This window comes from Lithobates pipiens, unplaced genomic scaffold (genome assembly GCF_037356315.1).
Source record: "Lithobates pipiens isolate NorthernLeopardFrog02 unplaced genomic scaffold, aLitPip1_a1.2 Scaffold_16, whole genome shotgun sequence".
In the NCBI taxonomy this organism is placed as follows: Eukaryota; Metazoa; Chordata; class Amphibia; order Anura; family Ranidae; genus Lithobates; species Lithobates pipiens.
In genome coordinates this window covers 271400632-271423059 of record NW_027507748.1, presented here as the reverse complement: position 1 = coordinate 271423059, position 22428 = coordinate 271400632, and the positions used below count along the sequence as shown (strand labels likewise).

The 22428-nt window shown below is 42.1% G+C and overlaps 1 protein-coding gene across 3 annotated transcripts in view; it reads right to left on the bottom strand.

Moving 5' to 3' along the window:
- Nucleotides 1-22428, bottom strand: part of ITPR3 (inositol 1,4,5-trisphosphate receptor type 3) — a 406280-nt gene that overhangs the window by 177840 nt on the left and 206012 nt on the right. For all 3 annotated transcript variants that reach the window (XM_077481406.1, XM_077481407.1, XM_077481408.1), the window contains exons 24-28: nt 21786-21843; nt 19751-19913; nt 16752-16916; nt 15969-16043; nt 15577-15702 (exon numbers count right to left, since the gene is read on the bottom strand). In XM_077481406.1, coding sequence (XP_077337532.1) covers nt 15577-15702; nt 15969-16043; nt 16752-16916; nt 19751-19913; nt 21786-21843 — 587 coding nt within the window. The remainder of the gene's footprint in view (nt 1-15576; nt 15703-15968; nt 16044-16751; nt 16917-19750; nt 19914-21785; nt 21844-22428) is intronic.

Here is a 22428-nt window from a genome sequence, read left to right as displayed (position 1 = left end):
GCCCGCCCAAGTCTGACTGTCCCTGGCTCATCCTTTTTATTGATTGGATTTCATTTTTTAAGTCATGGAGACTCAGCATCGCATATGGGCATTACCCAGATCAGCCTGCTCCAATATTGACATCCATCCAGGCCTGCCTCAGTACTCCTCTCAAGAGCTTGTATTAGGTTTGAGGTTTTTTGAGAGGAATGCTGAGGCATTACGCTGATATATTTAAAAAAAAAAGCCATGTACAGTACCCTGCAAGTCCCTCCCACCCGCTATGATATGCCTGCATTGAATAGAAAAGAATAAAAATCTAAATAACTCCACGCTAGATCAAAAAGTAATAAAAAAATAAACAGCCACTCAACAAACTAAGATACCAGCTGTACACAGTATAAAATCAAGAAAAGCAGCGCTAAAAAAAAAATGTATATGTGCAGTGTAACAACCTTATACCATGCACGCATGAACTGTTCACAAATCAATTGTGCAATAACAGTAGATTAGACAGTGAATCGCTGACCACCAACACTTAGCATACTCCTCTTACCAGATCACATGGACCATAAATTATAATGGTCATATAGGCATGTGTTAACCCGGCATCTGTAGTGGGCGACGGCTGCTCAGTGTTAGCTCCAAATTGATCAGGAATAAAAAGAATAAGCAAGCATAATGAAGCCCTCATGGATGTGAATCCTTTTTTATTTTAATTAAAAAGAAGTACCTTAAAACACTTGTAAACCAAAAAAATAATGTATAGGATTCCTGCAGACTGTTGGTCTAGTGTAGAGGAAAAGCTGAGTCTCGGCTTAGTATGCGCAATGTTGTCAGAACAGGCCAATTATGATGCATTTCGTCATTGGTGACGTTTTCCCAAGGTGGGCCGAACCAATCGCGTTAAGATTAGCCTGTTCTTATGACATCACACATACTAAGCTGAAACTCATAGCTTTTACTCTACACGAGCCAACAGTCTGCTGGAATCCTATAAGTTATTTGCTTGTTTAGAAGTGTTTTCAGGTAATTCTATTTAATTAAACTAAAAATGGATTCAAAATTATACGGGCATCACTATGTTTGCTTATTCTTTTTATCCCTGATCCATTTGGAGCTGCCGCTGAACATTCATCGCCAACTACAGATGTCAGGTTAACACATGCCTATATGACCATTATAATTTGTGGTCCACACAATGGTAAGAGGTGTATGCTAAAGTTGGTGGCGGAGTTCGTCAGTCAACTTTATCTACACCCTTTTTCAATTGGACAATTGTATTTACCTTTGAAAGGACTTTTTTGTTTTTTTATTTTGCACAATCTTTTCAATTATCACATTGTATTTTTGATGGTTTAATATTTTTGTGAACTCAGGCGTTTCACTGTTTGGTCTACTTTTATTGCAAAATTGATTTTTGGTAATCACACAGCAACAGTTCATGCGTGCATAGTATAAAGTTGTTACACTACACATATTTATTTTTTGCCCTGCTTTTCTTGATTTTATATTAAATAAAGAAGCACAGAGACCTAGTGATGATATCACTGGATCAAAAAAAAGGAAATTAAAACAGGTTTTTATTCAAATAATGAATAAGGGGGAGGGATAAAACCGGGAATGCTATATAGCTTATTCAAACACAGGGGTTGATTTACTAAAACTGGAGAGTGCAAAATCTGGTGCAGCTGTGCATGGTAGCCAATCAGCTATTTCAGCTTGTTCAGTTAGGCTTTGACAAAAAAATAAAAAAAATTGGAAACTGATTTCTCTGCAGGGCTGCATCGGATTTTTCACTGTTTTAGTTAATCAGCCCTACAGAGTGGCTGGTACAAATCAGAACAGAGATAACAATAAAGTTATTTTTAATTAACTTATGTTTGTACAAGAAATGTTAATAATGACAATTTTTTATTTTGATTACAATCTTTATAGCGATCAATCTTCTTGTTTTCTTTACATATGATTACAGAACTCACTACAGATTAATTCTACAGTAATAGCAGTGGAGTAGGCTGACATTCAAATGCCTCATTCACACTGGCAATGTCAAAACTGCATTTATATGCTTTTAGAGGACATTTCTAAATGCATATAATGTAAATGCATGGAAGGTTTTCTCAATGATTTCATTCACACTGTGTTTTTACCTGCATTCAGTTATTTTATGTGTCCAGGACCAGACCTCATTTACACTGCAATCTGTACATTGGCGCTCCACTTACAATCTTGCATGGCGCTGCAAGTTGCGTTTACATGAATTTCTGATGTGTTTGCATGTGTTCTGGTGCAATTCACCTGAAAGCATAGCAATGATGTAAACTAGGCTCACTGAAATAGATAAGGTTTTCTTTCAAAAGTGTTTGACTGCATATAGCGTAAACTAAGCCTAAACGTGGCTAAATACTGTACATGTAAATGTGCCTAAACTTGCTTTAAAGCAGAAACACTGGAAAAAGTGATCTCAGCAGCATAAAAGTTGTTTACACTTCCCACATAGCTTTTCTAAATGCAGGAGAAATTAACAGCAGGAGTTCCAGTTAGAATGAGGCCTAAAAGGTTAATATAGCTATAGTACTTTTGGGTTCTTGCTAGCATCTGATATGTGTTTCTTTCTTTCCTGGTTTAGCCCAACCTCTTGCATGGCTGTAATAAACAGTGTGTACCCAATCTACCTTAAGTATTCTTCAGCAATAAACCATGCTAAGATCATAACTTTTAGGAACGCAATGGAGTAGTGCCCCCAAAAGAAGTAGGATGCTAATGAGTAATGATAAGTAAATCACTTGCAGGCACAAATCTAATTTGTCCAGTTTACTTCTCCATGGCATTAACCAGGCTCCTGTTCCAGCATGGTCCATCATGCAATTCTGGATTTAGCTTCTCTTCAGGTATTCTACATTCCTTTTAGAGGTTTCCATAGATTTATATGCTTTATGTAGGACACTGGAATGATGGCTCACAATAACTGCAACATGGAGATCATTAAAATGCTTAGACTGCTCTCGCTTCCTAAACAGGTGTGCAGTTTTTAGGTGCTGATGGATTTTCAAAAGAAATTTTTTTTTTTTACACATTTGGGTCCATAAAATACCCTACATTAAATTATCTTTACCTCATAATCTACATTATTCGTTTTACTATGTACTGTTATAATATTGATATTCTGTTGGCATTACTTGTCACTAAATATTAAAATAAGTAAAAAATCAAACATATGATTCACAAAACACGTGTACTGTCTGTTTCATAGAATAGTTATATTATATCATATGTTTTGAATAACTTTAAATGGGAAAGCTTTTTGCTCCCAGAATACTGAAAAATGGCTACCTTTGCTCGATAACTAGGCCATGATCACTTCACCATAGGGAGCATGGCTACTGTGTTAGCTGGAGATTACTCATTCAAAGGAAATCAATGCTCATTTCGTAGGGGAAATGCCTCATTTATAATGGGTAGGCAATCCACACAACCAAAGCCCAAAGGGATTTATTAGAGAAAGCAATTTTTACCTTATGACAACAAATTCGTTTCTATAGACAATTAAGGAGTGCTTTGTCAATACAAGATCTGTTGTTTTCAGGTAAACCTTCAATACTTACATTCTGATGGCTAAGTTGGTGGGAGATAGGAAATTATATGCATTTAAAAAAATTCTTAAAGATGAAACAAATGTTTTACTACAATACACTTCAGGTAAATAAGCTTGCCTGAGTCATTTATTTTTGTTGAAAAGTTATTGATTTAGGTTTCCTGACGATAAATATCACACCCAGCTACCGCTACTACACAGCAAAGCAACAGAAATTAAAGAGGTAATAAGCTGTGAAAAGAATGGTCAAGCCCAGACCTAGAACAGACTTGCCAGTTTAATGCTCTGTTAAGTAGGTGTCACAAAAGAAATGTTAGAAAAAAATCACACCCTGCCAACATAATGCATTTACAGCAAGGCTTTAACTGCAAGTGTCTGCAAAATGTTTATTACTGGGGCTTCTTTTGAAATAATACACTCAGATACTGCTGATCACATGCTTAAATTTCCAGTCTTAAAGAATAGTTTATAATAAATAATTTATAGATCAGTTGGTTGTAGTGTCCATTCAAGTCCTTATACCATTCTTAGCCGTAATGAAGGAAGAATTTAGTTGCCCCCCCCCCCCCCCCAAAAAAAAAAAAAACAAGTTGGCTGTTTTAGTTCAACCACTTGCAGACCGCGCCATATCAAAATGATGCTACAGCTTCATCAGTGTCCTGATTATCAGTACAGCCCCAACAGTTCCCATCAGTACTGCATATTTGTGCCCATCAGTGATGACAATCAATGCTCATCAGTGATGACAATCAATTCCACCTATCAGTGCCCATCAGTGTTGCATATCAGTGCAGCCTCATCAGTGCCCACCAGTTCTGCCTCATCAGTGCCTCCTCATCATTGCCCACCAGTGCTGCCCCATCAGTGCCCATGAGTGATGCCAATCAGTGCTGCCTATCAATGCCCATGAGTGCCACCTATCAGTGCCCTTCAGTGCTGCCTACTAGTGCCCATGAGTGCCACCTATCAGTGCCCAACAGTGCTGCCTATTAGTGGCCATCAGTGCAGCCTCATCAGCGCACATCAGCAAAGGAGGAAAAGTACTTGTTTCTGTTATAAAATTTTGCAAACTAAGAAAAAAAATGTTTTTTAAAACATTTTTGGTCTTTTTTCACTTGTTTAGCAAAAAATAAAAAATTCAGTGGTGGTTGAATACTACCAAAAGAAAGTTTTGTGTGAAAAATGAATGACAATTGCGTGGTCATACAGCACTGTAGCCAAATTGTGACAGCACTGAAAGTTGAAAATTGGCCTGGGCAGGAAGGGTGTAAAAGTGCCCAGTAGGCAAGTGGTTAATCAAATTATGAATAATTATATACATGCTTGCCCTCCTTCCAGTGGCACCTGCTATTTCTATGACCCAATGCAGAAATAAATAGTGGCAGATGTTCTAATCCTTTTCCATGTACAAAAAATAAAAATAAAAAGTTCAGGTTGTGACTGGGCTTTAACCCTTTCACTGCCAGATCCATACGTCTAAGGCCGCGTACACACGCGCGGACTGTTGGCCCAACCTTGTCCGCTGAACAGTGTTTGGGCGGACAGTCCGCTCGTGTGTGGGGCTTCAGCGGACAGTTTCAGCGGACAGTTGGCCGAACAAGGTCTTACGGAAATTCCGAAAAACTGTCCGCTGAAACAAGGTTTCAGCGGACTGTTCGCTCGTGTGTAGGCTTGTTCGGCCAACTAAGTCTCGCGCATGCTCAGAAAGAATTTCCACGTCGGAAGGTTGCATTGCAGTGTATAGGACGTCGTATTTTGCGTCCCGTCGTACGTGCCGTTCACGTCATCGCGCACGGTTTCAGCAAACTGTTCGTTCGTCGTGTGTGGCCATGTCCGTCCATGCTAAGTTTGAGCGGACTGTTCGCTCAAACTGTTGGACGGACAAAGTTGGGCCAACAGTCCGCGCGTGTGTACGCGGCCTTACAGACCTACAACACTGTTTCTAGCTGGCCAGGTCCGGACCTCATTCCTCCTTTTGCTATAATTTAAGCTCATGGTTACTTTAGTGACCATAAACCAGTGATGGCGAACCTTGGCACCCCAGATGTTTTGGAACTACATTTCCCATGACGCTCTGGCACTCTGCAGTGTAGTGGAGCATCATGGGAAATGTAGTTCCAAAACATCTGTGGTGCCAAGGTTCGCCATCACTGCCATAAACGTATATCAGAATTGTTCAGTAGACTCTGCTAAACAAGCCTAAAGCTCTGATCAGCAGATTACAATCACCTGATCAAAGTTATTAACTTCAAATGCCCCCCCCCCCCCATGTTGTCGCTTCCCTCTCTCTAGCCTCTCCATCTCCTGACGCTCCCCTTCCTCTAAAACGGCCCCCCCCCCGCTCTTCTTTCCTATCTTCTTCATTCCCCCCCACCCAGCCAACCCAACCCCCTGCAGCTAACCTCAAGCTGCCGGTTTCAGATGCTGCAGACATAGTGGGGATCACAAAATGTCCCCCCACCACTCCGATCACCCCGTAACGGCCTTAACCTCACCGATCCATCGCTGCTGGGTGGTGGCATTCCTTCCTTTCCCTCTCACTGCCTGTAGCTGCTGTCCAGCACTCAAGCTGGAGAAAGGAGGGTGGAGCAATGCAGGGGTGGGTGAGGTTGGGGGGGCTTGATAAACATGTGTTTACCAGCCCCCTCCCTGTACTACAATGGACACAGGCAGCGATCACTACTGATTGTTCCTGTGTCCACTGATAACTGAGCAGAGTAAACCGTGTTTACTATGTGTCAGTTTATGAATGAATAGGTGTGACTCCTTATCCATTCATGTAATGTGCAGTTCAGGCTGCAGAGAAAGGGACTGTCTTCAGTCCCTTTCTCTGCCACAAAAAACATATATTAAGGGTCTGTTTAGACCTCTGATATCTCATAAAAGACAAAAAAAAAAATGATAATTGTCATTTTTTTTAAAAACATATTAAAATAAACATAGTAGGGCCCCTTTCACAGGGAGCACAGTCCCTTCTTCGGACCAACCACCGATACAAACAGCGAGTCCAACCTCTGAAAAGGAGCCGTAGGCGACAGATACACCCACCTTTTTGTGCTGCCGCCCTTATGTCCTCGGCTGTCATACCCCAAAGTCCTCATTTAGATGAAAGGCCGAAACAACCTTTGGCAGAAACAAAGGCTGCGGACGCAGCACCGCCTTATTCTTGTGGAGGATCAAGTAGGGAGACTTGCAAGACAAGGCCCCCTACTCAGAAGCCCTCCTGACAGATGCTACTAGAAAGACTATTTTCTGAAAGAGTGTCAATAAGAGGATCTCCCTAATGTTTTCAAACGGTGGTTTCTGAAGCACTAGATTCAAATCCCATGGAGGTAGCGGTGGTTGAACCGGAGGAGCGACATGTCAAACCCCCTGAACAAATGTACTCACCAATGAATGAGTCGCCAAGGGTTGCTGAAAAAAGACAGCCAAAGCTGATATCTGCCCCTTGATAGTGCTCAATCTGGGGCAATCAGAATTACCGGAATCCTCTCAGCCTCCACTATGCGAAGCAGACGAGGTAGAAGCTTGAGTGGGGGGAAAGCGTTAATCAGCCGACAATGCCCCCATGGAGCCGCCAACGCTGGCCACAAAACTTTGTACCTTCCGATTGAGTTGAGAAGCCAGGAGATCCACATCTGGCATGCCCCACCTTAGGCAAATGAGCCAAAATACATCCGGGTGTAGCGACCATTCCCCTTGGTCCAGCATCTGACCGCTTAGGTAGTCCACTTGCCAGTTTTCTACATGCCGCTCTGCCCACCGCAGGATGTGAGCAACCTCCAGTGCTGCAGCCGAGCTCCTTGTTCCTCCTTGATGGTTGACATATGCCACCACCGTGGCGTTGTCCGACTAGATCCTGAGTGGAGGTCCCTGCAGCCTCTGTGACTATGTGGGGAGGCACCGCCTGATCACCCAAAGTTCCAGCACGTTGATTAATAGGCGGGATTCTTCCTGGGTCCAGCGACCCTGGGCTGACTGTACGCACCAAACTCCCCTGGCATCCGTTGTGATCACCATCCAACAAACAGGATGGAACGACTTCCAGGAACGAAGGGCTGGCGACCTCAGCCACCAGAGCAGGGAATCCCTGACTAGCTGGCTCACCTGAATTTGACAATCCAGGGACAATGGAGATTTTCCCATTTGGACAGGATCTCCTTTTGCAAGACTCGAGTGTGGAATTGAGCATACGGTACTGCCTCGAAAGTGGCTACCATGAGACCCAGGACTCGCATGCAAAAACGCAGCAACGACCACCTGCGGGACACCAACAACTTCACCACAGCTTGAAGAGTCTGCAGATTGTCTGAAAGGAGAAAGACTCTTGCCTCTGAGGAGTCCAGAAGAAGGTCCAGGTACTCCAGCCATTGAGTCGGCAACAACAACACCGACTTCAGTAGGTTCAGTACCCAACCAAACTCCCGAAGAGTTTGCATAGTAATTGCCATATCCTCCCTTAATTCTGAGGCGGAAGCTGCTTTCAGAAGGAGGTCATCCAGGTAACCCACGATTGTGATCCCTCGCTGCCTTAGCAAAGACAAAATTGGGGCTAGCAGTGTTCGCCCCCAACCGCAAATCGCAGAAACCTCTGATGCTTGATGGATAAGGGGACATGAAAGTATGCGTCCTTGATATCCAGGGATGCAACAAAATCCTTAACAAAGCTGTTGAGGGCATTGAGGTCCAGGTCTCGGGTGGACCCCTTCCTTCTTTGGGACTACAAACAGATTGGAGTAGAATCCCTGAAACCTTTCCGGCGTCGGTACAGGTACTGTACCGCCCCGAACAGGGCTTCCTGACAAGCCGGAAGAACGTTGGAGGGAAAAAATCTGTTTGCCAGACAAGAAAGAAACTCTATCTTGTATCTTGATGAAACCAGTTTGCAGCTCGGTGGACCTCCCTACTTTCCGACCAGTGGGTCTGGGATCTTCCAAAGGCGACCCCCCACCTGAGAGTTGGGCGGGGGCAAACCTCCATGAGGTAACAGATTTGCTTGCAGGCTTGTTTGGCTTGTGAAACCAGGGACGCTTTTGTCCCTCAGCAGGCACCTTGTTGGACTGGGAACGCTTACCTGCCGACCTGGGCAGGCGAAAAATCCGCTTCTGAGCTGAAAAGGGGGGACCTTGCCTACAGCGTGGCTCCTTACCTTTTCTGGACTATGGGAGCAATGTACTCTTACCCCCATTAACATTCTTAACTGGTTGCCGACCGCCGGCTGTCAAATGACGGCCAGGCGGCGGGGCTCTTAACATGGAATGCGCACGATCGTGCGCACGCATCCCTGTTCCTTTGGTAGCGGCGTGTCACTGAGAAAGCACTCGCCACCAAGGGGGGGTGAACAGCCATTGGGTATGGCTGGTTACCACGTGATCGACCATGATGAAGTCACGGCCGATCACAGATGGTTCCACTCCCACTTTGCACGGCGTGTGCATGCTGTTTAACCCACATGATCGGCTGCGGGTTCTCCTCCTCACACACCGATCGTGTGTGAGAAGGAGATTGCGGTAACATCTCGTTACCGCTTACAGTATACACCAATCACACTTATTGCCCCCCCCCCCAATAAAGAGGACCTGTCACCACCCATCAGAGTACCCGAGTACCTGTCACAATCCATCTGAGTACCTGTCACACTCCATTTGAGTACCCGAGTACCTGTCACAGTCCATCAGAGTACTCGGGTACCTGTCACAGTCCAACTGAGTACCTGTCACAGTCCATCAGAGTACACGAGTACCTTTCACAGTCCATATGAGTACATCTGAGTACCTGTCACAGTCCATATGAGTACCTGAGTACCTGGCACAGTCCATATGAGTACCTGAGTACCTGTCTCAGTCCTTCAGAGTACCCAAATATCCATCACAGTCCATATGAGTACCCGAGTACCTGTCTCAGTCCATCAGAGTACCCAAGTATCCGTCACAGTCCATATGAGTACCCAAGTACCTGTCACAGTCCATCAGAGTACCAGAGTACCTGTCACAGTCCATCAGAGTACCCGAGTACCTGTCACAGTTCATCTGAGTACCTGTTAAAGTCCATATGAGTACTTGAGTACCTGTCACAGTCCATATGAGTACCTGAGTACCTATCACCACCCTTCAGAGTACCTGAATACCAATCACCAGGCCATCAGAGTACCTGTCACCAGGCCATCAGAGTACCCGAGTACCTGTCACCAGGCCATCAGAGTTCCCGAGTACCTGTCACCAGCCCATCAGAGTACCCGAGTACCTGTCACCAGCCCATCAGAGTATCTGAGTACCTATATGTTGGGGTGTTAGCTTTCCAAAATGGGGTAATTTGGTGGGCAATTCCATTGTCCTGGTGCTCCAGGGCCTTCAAAGGTGTAATAGGTGGTTGTGAAATGAGATATGTAATTTTTGCTCGTAGAACGCCTGAAGGTACTACTTCAATTTTGGTGCTCTGTATGTGGCCAGGCTGTGTAAAAGTCTCACACATGTGGTATCACGATACTCAGGAAGAGTAGCAGAATGTATTTTAGGATGTAATTCATTGTATGCATATGCTGTGTGTGAGAAATAACCTGATAATATGACAATTTTGTAAAAAAAAATAGTAATAAAAAAAAATCTTCATTTTGCAAAGAATTGTGGGAAAAAATGACAACTTAAAAAACTCACCATGCTACTTACTTAATACCTTGGAATGTCTACTTTCTAAAAAGGGGTCATTTTCGGGGGTATTTGTGCTTTCCTGACTTGTTAGTGTCTCAAGAAATGAGATACACCTGATGTACTGAAGGCCTGATCAGATGTGATCAATTTTCAGTGATTGGCACCATAGTTTGTAGACTCTATAACTTTCACAAAGACCAAATAATATACACTAATTATGTAGCAGTATAAATTTTGGCCAAAATTTATGAAGAAAAACTACTAATTAGCAAAATTTTATGACAGAAACAAAGAAAAAGGCATTTTTTTCACAAAATTTACATTTTTTTAAATTTATAGCACAAAAAATAAAAAAACAACTAGTGATTAAATACCACTAAAAGAAAGCTCTATTTGTGTGGAAAAAAGGACGCAAAAAAAAGGACACAAGTTTCATATGGGTACAGGGTTGCATGACTGAGTAAATGTCATTCAAATTGTGAGAGAGCTGAAAGCTGAAAATTGGTCTGGACAGGAAGGGGGTGCACTGCATTGAGGTGGTTAATGATGTCATCCAGCGAGGCTCCAAATAGCCTCTCTCCCTGGAAGGGCAAATCCTCCAGTGCTTTCTTAAGCCGCGTACACACGGGCGGACTGTCTGGCCAACTAAGTCCGTCAGACAATCCGACAGACAGTCCGTCCTACTTTTGAATGAACGGACTTGACCACACACGATGAACAGACAATCCGTTGAAAGCTTGCGCGATGACGTGTACAGCACGTACGATGGGACTAGAAATACGACGTCCAATACACTGCAATGCAACCTTCGGCCGTGTAAATCCTTTCTGAGCATGTGCCATACTTAGTCCCTCCAACTTGCCTACTCACGAGCGGACTGTCCGCTGAAACCAAAGTTGGACGGACAATATTACGGAAATTCCGAAAGACTTAGTCCGCCAGACTGTCCGCTGAAAAAGTCCGCTGAAGCCCACACACGAGCGGACTGTCCGCTGAAACACGTTTCAGCGGACTAAGTTGGACAGACAGTCCGCCCGTGTGTACGCGGCCTTAGATGCCTGGTCTGCACACCAGCATTTCAGCCAAATCAGGCGACATAGCACTACTGTTGATACAGAGGCTCTAGAAAGTAAGGGGGCCGTGTCTAAGGCTGCATCACAGACATACTTAAGGCCCTGCAACAAATGGCCCGCTAGCTCCACACAGACCGGGGAAGACTGTTGCTTCTCCAACTCAGGGTGCAACAATTTTGCCCATTAAGTAAGCATCTTTGACACGAGGGCCGTGGCTAACACTGGCCGCAATGCTGACCCCACCACTGTAAACATGGACCGGGTAACCGCCTCGGCCCTTCTGTCAGCAGGGTCCTTAAAAGCAGGAGCCCCTTCCACCGGAATCATGGTTACTTTATTTAATTTGGATACTGGGAGATCAACAATTGGAGGAGATGTCCATTTCTTCAGGAAACTCTCCTCAAAGGGGTAACTCACCACCATGCTTTTTGGGACTGAAAAGGCCTGCTGTGGTTTTCCCCACTCCGTGTAAATAAACTTATCAAAATAAGTTGGGTAAGAAAACACCTTAGCTGTGCGGGCCGGCTTGTGGGACCCGAAAGGGTCCGACAATTCTATAGATGTCCCCGCCGTATCCTCCATCTTTAGGGTATCCCACACCGTTGTAATAAGTGCTCTTACAAGCGCCTTTTCCTGCGCTGCCCCAGACACAGAGTCATCCTCACTATCCAAACGGTCCTGGTCCGCATCCTCTGATACATCAGAACAGGGGCCTTCTGTCAGAGCAGGGCCCGGGTCTGAATCAGAGCTTTCCCCAGAGGACGGTGGGGGGAGTGGGAGTTTTTTACCCTCCTTACGCCTGCATGCCACTTCCATTCTGGCAACAAAGGCCTCCAGGACTGCCGACAGATCGTCCATAGGCACCGCAGATGCAGGGGAACCGGCTGCAATAATAGGGATGTCTGGGGAAGAAGCGCCAGCTTCCGACGCCATGCTCACCCACACTCGGCTGTCACCACTTAGGGACCTAAGGCAATTCACACAAAAAATCCACCCTCCCAGCTGCCACAGACCGAGGGGCCCCCCGCAGGACTCCCCACCCTGACCCTGAGGGCAGCACAGTGGTGTAGTGGTTAGCCCTTTTAACCTAGCAGCAATAGGGTCACTGGTTCAAATCCTGACCACGACACCATCTACCTAGAGTTTGCATGTTCTCCCTGTGCCTGTGTGGGTTTCCTCCGGGTACATCGGTTGGCTCTCACACTCCAAAGACATGCTGATAGGTTAATTAGATCCTGTCGAAAAAATTGGCCAAGCGTGTCAGGACCCCACAAGGCAAAGGACCGCGCTATACCGCAGATGGACACCGGTGGAAAAAAGCGCCCTGAGGCAATTCAGTTTGCATAGGGAGCGCTATACAAGTCACTCATTCCCCCAGGTACTGCGCTGTCTGCTCTCCCCTGTGTCATCCACGAGGTGTCTGTGTGAAAAGCACGCTGTTCTAGAAGGAAACAAGCACCCAGGGCTAGAGGCAAAACTACCTGAGGCTACTAGAAAATGGCCGCCGGGCGCCTCAGCAAAAATGTCTGAGGGCACCAAGAAAATGGCTGCCAAACTTTGAGAAAATGGCTGAAAGGCAAAAAACTGATTGTGGCTACAAAAAATGGCAGCGGCCCCAGGAAAATGGCTGCGCAGCACGTGACAGCCTCCCCACTTGTCAAATACAGCCCAAACACCCCACCGTGGCCCAGAACAGGGAAGAGGACGAGCGGACCCCAAACACCCAGCGCAGCCCCCTACCAGGACCCAGAGCCCCCCCAGAGGATGCCCGGCCAGGTACATGCACCGCACCCCCATGTGCCCAGTCACACAGCGGCCCATAGCATAGGGAGGAGGGAAAGAGACAGGAAGAGAAGAAAGGGAGAGTGGGAGACCCCCTAGTCGACCTCCCAGGGAATGCCCGGCTGCCCCATCCTGCCGAGACAGGTGGAACCATACTTCCCCTCCTGCATGGACTGCTGGACGCATTCCACAGACAGACCCATCACCCGAGCAGTACGCGTTGGCTGTCGGCCATGGTACACTGTGACGCAGACAGCTGTAGCCTGGTCATATGTGTGCCCCGGAGTATACAGCTCATGGCCGCCCCTGGATCAGATGGGGCATGTCGTGGCCGACCCAGTGCATAGCTAGGGCCTGCTCACTCTCGATGGCCAGGCTGGGCAGACTATCAGGATTTATATATAGTTGTACTGCGGCAGCATGGTTCGGCTGCGCAAATCGCCGTTATACTACATCGTTATGCTACGTCGGTAGCATAAGCGGCCACTAGGGGGCGCATGCGAGCCGTCGCGAGTGCCCATATATATATATTTTATGTATCATCATTTGCAATGACACGCTTCATATAAATTCCCATTTCCCCTTTTTTCTGTATTAATAATGATTTTGGTGTATTTTTAACAAATATATTGATTTAATAAACATTTGCGTTGTGCCCTAAAAATCAGTAGCACCTTCTTTTTATTCTACTGGCCATGTGTTTTCAGAAAATATATGGTTTGTCGGGGTCTTTTACAAAATTTGAAAGCTGTAAGTGAAAAATGAAAACCTCCAGATTTTAAGAAATTTTTGCTTATGTCCCATTTTCATCATTTCTCAAAAAGGCACAATTTAAAATTTACAAATACTTGTTATTTATTACCTCAATACAGTTTTAGCTTTAATATACAGTGGGAATTTAGCAAGAATTATTAAAAATTTGCTGTTTTTGTAGCTGCTAATAATGATTTTAGTGCATTTTTATAAACATTTGTGCAAATATTGTGGGGCCTTAAAAACCAGTAGCACCTTCCCTTTATTTTACTGGTCCTATGCTTTCAGAAAATGCATAGTTTTGGGGGGTCTTTTGCAAACTCTGAAAGCTGTAAGTGAAAACCTCCAGATTTTTTGAAATATTTATAGCTTTGTGTACGTTCAATTTTCACCATTTTGCAAAAAGGTGCAATTGAAAAATGTACAGATATTTGTTATTTAAGCTTCTATATTTAGTAGGAATTTAGCAGGAATTTTGTAAAATTTGTTGTGTTTTTATCTACTAATAATGATTTCAGTGTATTTTTAGCCAAAATATTGTTTTGATAAACATTTGTGAAAATATTGTGGGGTGTTAAAATCAGTAGCACCTTCCTTTTATCCTACTGGTCCTATGTTTCCAGAAAATATATGGTTTGGGGGGTCTTTAACAAACTCTGAAAGCTGTAAGTGAAAAATGAAGACCTCTAGATTTTAGAGAAATTTGAATATTTACATTTTTGCGTATGTTCAATTTTCACCATTTTGCAAAAAATTTACAAATATTTGTTATTTAGTAACTTAATACAGGTTAGCTTTTTTAATTAGTAGCAGTTAGGTAAAATGTGCTTTTTTTTTTAAGTCAGTAACTACAAACACTGTAGCTGCTGACTTTTAATAAAAGCACTTACCTCTCCAGGGAACCCGCAATGTTTGCCCCCCAAGGCCGATCTGTCCATCAGCTCGGGTGTCAGTGCCGCCACTGCAACTAAGGGAAACCGGCAGTGGATATTTGCTGCTTCACTGGCCGTTTCCTACTGCGCGAGAGTCGCGTGGCATTTTGTGAATGGCCCCGTTGTCTTCTGGGACACACACAGGTCCCAGAAGACAACAGGGGAGCTCACCGAAGAGGAGGAAGTGACAGAACATCTCCGCAGACTAGGAAGAGGCAGATTAGGAAGACTGCCTAGCAACAGGGGTTTCTGTTAAATTAAAAAACACAGAAAAAAAATGTTTTACTTATTTCAAAGAAAATTTTAATGTATAAATGTTTTTTTTTAGGGTGGACCACCACTTCAATAATGATTTCAGTGTATTTTTAGCAAAAATATTGTTTTGGTAAACAATTTTGTCCCCTAAAAATCAGTAGCACCTTATTTTTATTCTACTGGTTATTTGCTTTCAGAAAATATATGAAAGCTTTGAAAGCTGTAAGGGAAAAATAAAAAAGCAATGAAAAAATGTAAAAAATGGTCTGGCCAGCTACGTTTAAAATTGGAGCGCAGGACCTGGAAGTGAAAAGGCTAATCGGAACTATCAATGCTACATATTTTTTATTTTATTATTATATAGGATTTATATAGCGCCAACAGTTTACATAGCACTTTACAAGTTGAGGGTAGACAGTACAAATACAATACACTTTAATACAGTAGGAATCAGAGGGCCCTGCTCCTTAGAGCTTACAATCTAATTTAGTTCTTACTTTACTGTAATCTTTGAATGAGAAAATACTTGTTTACAATAATAATATAAAAGGAAATACCTTTTCATATGGGATTTGAAGAAGATCCAGCATAACCTTATGGGCATCCATATTTTTTAATAACCTTTGTTGCTTCTTACGGACTTGCTCTCCAACACCACACATTTTATTCAATTTTTCCAAGATCTAACGGGAAGAACATTATAAAGAAAACTTTTATAGGTATCAGCAGTATTGAATTATAATCTATCATGTTTGCATGTCCTTCTGATGATACACTCAACTGAACAAATATCTTTACATACTTGGATTAAACTGACTGTGAAAAGTGTTTCTATGCATATACTGTATACTAATCAATTTGTATGGAGCAAAACAAAATATGATATCTTCTGAAGCAGTCAAGAAACTCTGCCACAGCAGCTTTGACAAAACATATGACAAACTCTTACCTCCTTAACAATCTGATAATTCTCACTGCTCTTCTCTGTAGCTGGTTTTCCAGTGCTCCCCTGATCCCCTTCATGCTGTTAAAAAGAAAGCAAATACATTTTGTTGATCTTATTGATATTTTAGTGTTTTCCCCATATGCTGGTAACAAAAAAAACAAAACGCATAATGGTTTCTTAGGGACTTCAGTGCTGAAATCTGTTCCCAGGTCTGCTCCCCTGATGTGGCAGGCATGAAGGATCCCCAATCTATGTTTGGATTTGTAAATGATTTCATAACAAAGAATGCAATAGGAGAAGTTGGAACACCCCAATTGCATTATGACAGCTGAAACTTCAAGGTGGCCAGGAATGGAGCTGGGAAACTACGAAAGACAGATGTTGCCAATAGGAATTCACAGGAGAAATAAGAAGTCAGTAGGTGTTTCTGCCAATCACATTCCATCTCTAAGTCAAACATCACTTACGTGTGGACTGAGCTTTGAAATCTTATACACTATAAAAACTTGTTTACGTAATCATCTTAAAAGAATATAAATCTTTTCCTCTACAGTATAGGTGTACATATTTTGCAGCTTTTTCAAAACTCACATCCAATTTTACAACAGACCTGTGAACCTGAGAAACTATGATCTGCATCTTACTAGACTCTGTAATTTATAATAGGTGCAGCAGTGACCACAGCAGAGCAGAGCTGCTTGTGATAGGAGTGCCTTCCTGAAAGAATAATATGGCTTTTGTAAGATAAAATTGTAAATGTGATGACAGTAGTTTAAAGTGTATCACCTCTTTTTTCTCCTTTTTGTTACTATCTGATGAACCACTACTTCCTGATTTTTCTTTCTTGTCAACCCAGAGTTCAGATTTTTCTACCATGGTCCTCAGTCTATCAAGCTCAGACTTTATCACTTTGTAATTATCAACATCTTGGGCTGAGATCAGCAGCTGAACCTGAAAGATTGAAAGCATACACAAAGGAAAGTTACATCAAACTTAAATAAAGAGGTATTAAACTCAAAAGCAAAAATGTATTATATTGCAGCTTACCAATTCTTAGATGTGATGGCTGTATTAGTTTCCTTTTTAGGCTTACTTACTTCTATTTTATCTGGTGATTCAGCCAGTAAGTCTGTTGTTTCTCAACAAAAAACCTCTTTTGCAGTTACAGGAATGAGATAAACCATTTACCACTAACAGGCTACTTACAATGACCAGCGTTTATTTATTTTTTATTTTTGTAAAAAATCTTCATCCCAAAAGGAAAAATAACTGCTTGCTGCAACTGATTATAAAGTAGTATCTGGAGTTCAGCTTCAGTTTCTTACTGTATTTAAATCTGCTAGTACATCTAGCACTCCCTTGCCCCCAAATTGAAAATGCTGTTCCTTCATCCAGAGTGGGGGGAATGTAGTACAGGAAGTGTGTCACTGGTCAGATCATCAGGGCAAAACAGAGGTTAAAATAAAAATAATAATAATACAGCCACCATGTCTAATGATTAGTAAGCTGCAATATACTATATTTTTGGTTTTAGGCTCAATACCACATTAAGCTGAACATTTGCAGCGATGTATAAAAATTCAATATGCAATTAGCTTGATTGGTATAACCATGTTGTGTAGTATATAAACAGTGCTCTCACCACTCTAATATTAATCCTGTGCCATAAAACAAACACATAACATGCAGAAGATAAAGGCAATAATCTGTACAAGTATATTTAACAACACATGCAGTCATTGTCCTATTATATTTTTGTGGATTGGTCATATACTTATGCAGAGTGTCTGTCCTGGGGTTACTAGTAGAGGAAAGCACCATTTGTGGGATGAACACTGAAAGTTATATGAAGAAGTGATCTCACTTTAAGAAGATAAATTGCATTTATTGGTGTTGGATGACACCTTATATTTATCTTAAGATGTGAGAAACATTGCCATTGAATTATATTAATGTATGTTGTTTACTGTTTTATTCACATACTGATTTTTTTGCCATTTAAATGTTTATTTGTTTTGTGACACATTAATAATGTTGTGGGGGGAGCAATGCTTATATACTGTTCAACACAGTTATTAACTGATCTTTTTATGCTAAGGCTAGGCTTAGTTTGCACTATAGCAGTCGCATAGGGGTGCCATAGATTGTTAATACCAGCTCCACACATTGGCAACCATGGCACTTTTTCTCATGCACTGAAATGCATGGTGCCAAAACATTGTGCAGCTTGGTGCAGCACTATTAACCACTTGGTTCCCACACTACGTCTATTGACGTCTTGGGGTTTCGGTGGTTATATCTAAATGATGTCTGAGGCCACAGACATCATTCAGATATTGCCGTTTTCCCTACACCATAAGAACGATCATAGCGGCTGTTCCGCCGCTTGATCGTTCTTACGGGCGGCGGGAGGGAACGCCCCCCCTCCCGCCGCCCTCCGGTGCTTCTACCGACTCACCGCTTCCATCGGTGAGTCGGTCACAGGATCCGCCGGCCCCAGCAAGTAATCATAGAGATTTCCGGCGGACTAGATTGTCCCCGGAGTCTCTATGATCGTTCGGAGGCCGGGCGCGATGTTATGACGTCATGCCCCGCCTCAGTATTCAAATTAATGGCGCCGATCTGGCTAGGAAGCCAGGATCGTTTTTTTTATTTATTTTTTTTTTTTTATTCTTCCCAGCCTAGAGGTGAGATATGGGGTCTTATTGACCCCATATTTCACTGTAAATAGGTCCGATCATGCCATATTCCTATTACAAGGGATGTTTACATTCCTTGTAATAGGAATAAAAGTCATCAATTTTTTTATTTTTTTTAAGTGTAAAACTAAAAAAAAAAAAAAAAAATTACCAAAAAAAAAAAATATATAAAGCGCCCCTGTCCCCGTGAGCTCGCACACAGAAGCGAATGCATACGTAAGTCCTGCCCACATATGAAAACGGTGTTCAAACCACACATGTGAGGTATCACCGCGAACGTTAGAGCGAGAGCAATAATTCTAGCCCTAGACCTCCACTGTAACTCAAAATATGTAACCAGTAAAAAAATTTAAAGCGTCGCCTATGGGGATTTTTAAATACCAAAGTTTGGCGCCATTCCACTAGCGCGTGCAATTTTACTTTAATGTTTTGTTTTTTTTTAAAGCATGAAACGGTTTTTTTTCTGAAAAAAACGCGTTCGAAAAATTGCTGCGCAAATACCGTGCGAGATAAAAAGTTGCAATGACCGCCATTGTATTCTCTAGGGTCTTTGCTAAAAAAAACATATATAATGTTTGGGGGTTCTATGTAATTTTCTAGCAAACAAATTAGGAATTTTACATGTAGGAGAGAAATGTCAGAATTGGCCTGGGTGCGAAGTGGTTAAAAAAAGGGTTGAGGACTTCTTTCTCCTTGTTTCTTTGGGTAGGCCAGCCTGATGAAATGAATGGACTGCCTATGCGCAGAACGCATGTTACAATGTGAACGTAGCTCTGAAAATAATTTACTTTATGACATGGGATATGCATTTGTAAATATTAAATACCACTGTGCTTAAATACTATTTAATACACTGGTTTAGGGGATTAAAATTAGGCTGTAATACAGGAGTTTAGAACTAAAGATAGATTTATTGCAACTGGTTTGATTGCCAAAGTTCAGGCCATCATATACCAAAACTTTTGACGTCTGGTCACCGTGCATTTCATTATTAAAAAAATTCATAATATATAAATGACTGCTGTATTACACAACTTTTTTTTAAACAGATCAAAGTTTCTACTTCCAACACAATTCCAGAGGTACCTGTTTAAATGTATGCAGCACTTCTTGTCTTTGGCTAAAATGTTTAAAAAGAAGTTGTAGAGATCCAGAGATGAGGGCGGGGTAGTCATTCATTGTCAGATGTATGAGGACACGCAGAAACATCCTACCACCCTCGTCATCAACCTCCAGCATAGTATTCTTCCTGCAGGGAAGAATACAATTATTGGTCCATCAATCCTAAAAAACAACTTGCGGTTTATAATAATAACATCTAGAAATGTGAATGTCAGCAGTTCAGAACTGAAACAGTTGACTCTTCATTTATTTTTGCTTTGCAGCTGATGACAGGCTACAGTATTATTTTCTCTGCCTACTTAGACCAGAAAAGGGCTGCAGAAACTGCTGGAAGTGTCCCTTAATGTAATTATTAGAAGAATATGAGCTGTGTATGGGCAGTATAATGTTTCATGACCGAACACATTCACTTTGGATAAATTCATATTATTCAATCATGTGCAAGTTAAAGTCTTGTTTTTTTTTTTTTTTTTTATTATTTCCCTTACATATTCAAAGTGAACACAGTTTCATCTTACAGTTTGTAGAGTCAAAGAGAAGTGCATCACCTCCAAGTGCCCTCCTCATATGCTGAAATCAGGTTCTGTTTAGGAATTTGTCACTCCTCCACACAAAGCTTAGCATAATCCAAATGTAAAGTTGCACTCCAATGATATCTTCATAGGCAAAACTTTAATCAGCGAAAATGAAACACATGCCCCTACCCCCAGGACCACCCCTTTCACATGTTTCATAGAGGAATTATACAGCCCATTTGGGTAAAGCATGTCAGAGCGGTGGTCCTGGGGCTGGGACCATATGCTGAAGCTGAATCAAGTTTTGCCTGTGAAGACATCATCTGTGTGCGGCTTTTCCCTTGGATTATACCAACCCGCTTCACCTCAGTTATTAAGCCAAGTGAACTTGCACATAGCTAAATAAAATGCCTTCAGTAAATCAACCCCAATGTAAAGGTGTTGGACAATAATATGGAATCACTACATGATTTGCAGGTGTGAAAGTGATGACTTTTTTTCACATTGAAAGCAGAGGTGAAATAACATTCTTTTGCTTCAGCTGTGTGATGAGGCATCTAGCTAACAGGCAGAAAGCCTCACTTTCGTCATTCACGGTGCTTGTAATATGGAGTCATGTCAGAGATTTACTGAGTTTCAAAGAGGGAAAATTGTTGGTGGCCACTCAACGGGCGTCTCTGTGACTGAAGTTGATGATTTATTTGCGGTGTTGCTAGGAACAGTATCAAAGGTTATCTGGCTGTGATGGACTCTGGTCAACCCTGTATCTCCACCAAGAAGCTGCTTCCCAAGCTCTGGAACATGAGGCCAGTGAATATAGCTATAGTTACCCGAAAGAACTAGGCAACACCAGCTTTTGGAGCAAGCCAGAAGAACTGCTTTATTAGAAAAAAACACAGAATTTACACAGAAAACCATCAGATAAGAGATACTCCCATTTTCACAGACAATATCCACCTCAGACAGTAGAGTTAATCCTATTAACATAGACAATGGCTACCTCAGACAGTCCGGCTCCCCAGAGCAATATATTATACATAGATAGCCAAAAGTCATTCTGGATACCTTGAAAACACATTCAGACACAGAGTTCTCTGGGCAATTTGTCTCTTGTAGCCCCAAGTCAGTGACAACGGCATACACAATTTCTGGGAACATTTTGTCTGATAAGCATAAGTGCTGTCGACCTGGTCAACTGATCGCAAGAGACAAAAGGACATTGCGCAGGATTGTGACTCAGATTTTTGTATAAAGAGTGGTTTCACATTCCATTTTCCACCATCTAAGACATATATTTGTCAATTCCAAGAAGAATTTAGGCTGTCTTGGATGCCAAAGGAAGGCCAACACCATATTATGTAAGGATTTTGTTCTTTTACCATACTTGTTTCCATAATTTTGTCCAACCCTTGTATACAACAGCAGTGATTATGCAATAACCTGCACCATTTATTCACCCCAATTGAGCAGACATAATTACTTACCCCACTCCAAACATAGCTTCTGCTTGTTCTGAAATACGCTCTAGATTTAAGGTGGCATCTGTACAACCAAGAAAGAATTATGGAATGTTCAAGATTTATTAGGAATTAAATATACGATTACCTGTATATAATTTACCAATGTTACAGTAACATCTTCATATTTTGTCCATCTACTGACAGCAAACTGGTAATGACAGTGCAGTATAGACTGTTACAGGGTACTTTTGGATGTTATAATTAGTTGACATAGGTGAAATACCTTATATAAAGTGTTGAGTTTTAGTACGTACCACATACAGAAATAGTGATCACCCTTCTCTAATGATAAATTACTTTTCTCTAAAAAAAAAAATGGCAAGCTACAAACATTGTTTGTTCCTTGTGCTCATCAGAATTAATATGCTAAATTCATCACTTTAAATTTTGTCATACAACCCTAATTCCAAAAAGTTGGGATACTGTAAAATCAGAATCCATGATTTGCAAATCCCATAAATCCTTTTTTTATTCACAATAGAAAGTAGCAACCATATCAAATGTTTAAACTAAGAAAATGTAAAATGTACCATTTTAAGAAACAAAGGTCATTTTGAAATTGATGGGAGCAACACATCTTAAAAAAGTTAGGGCAAGGCCCTGTTTA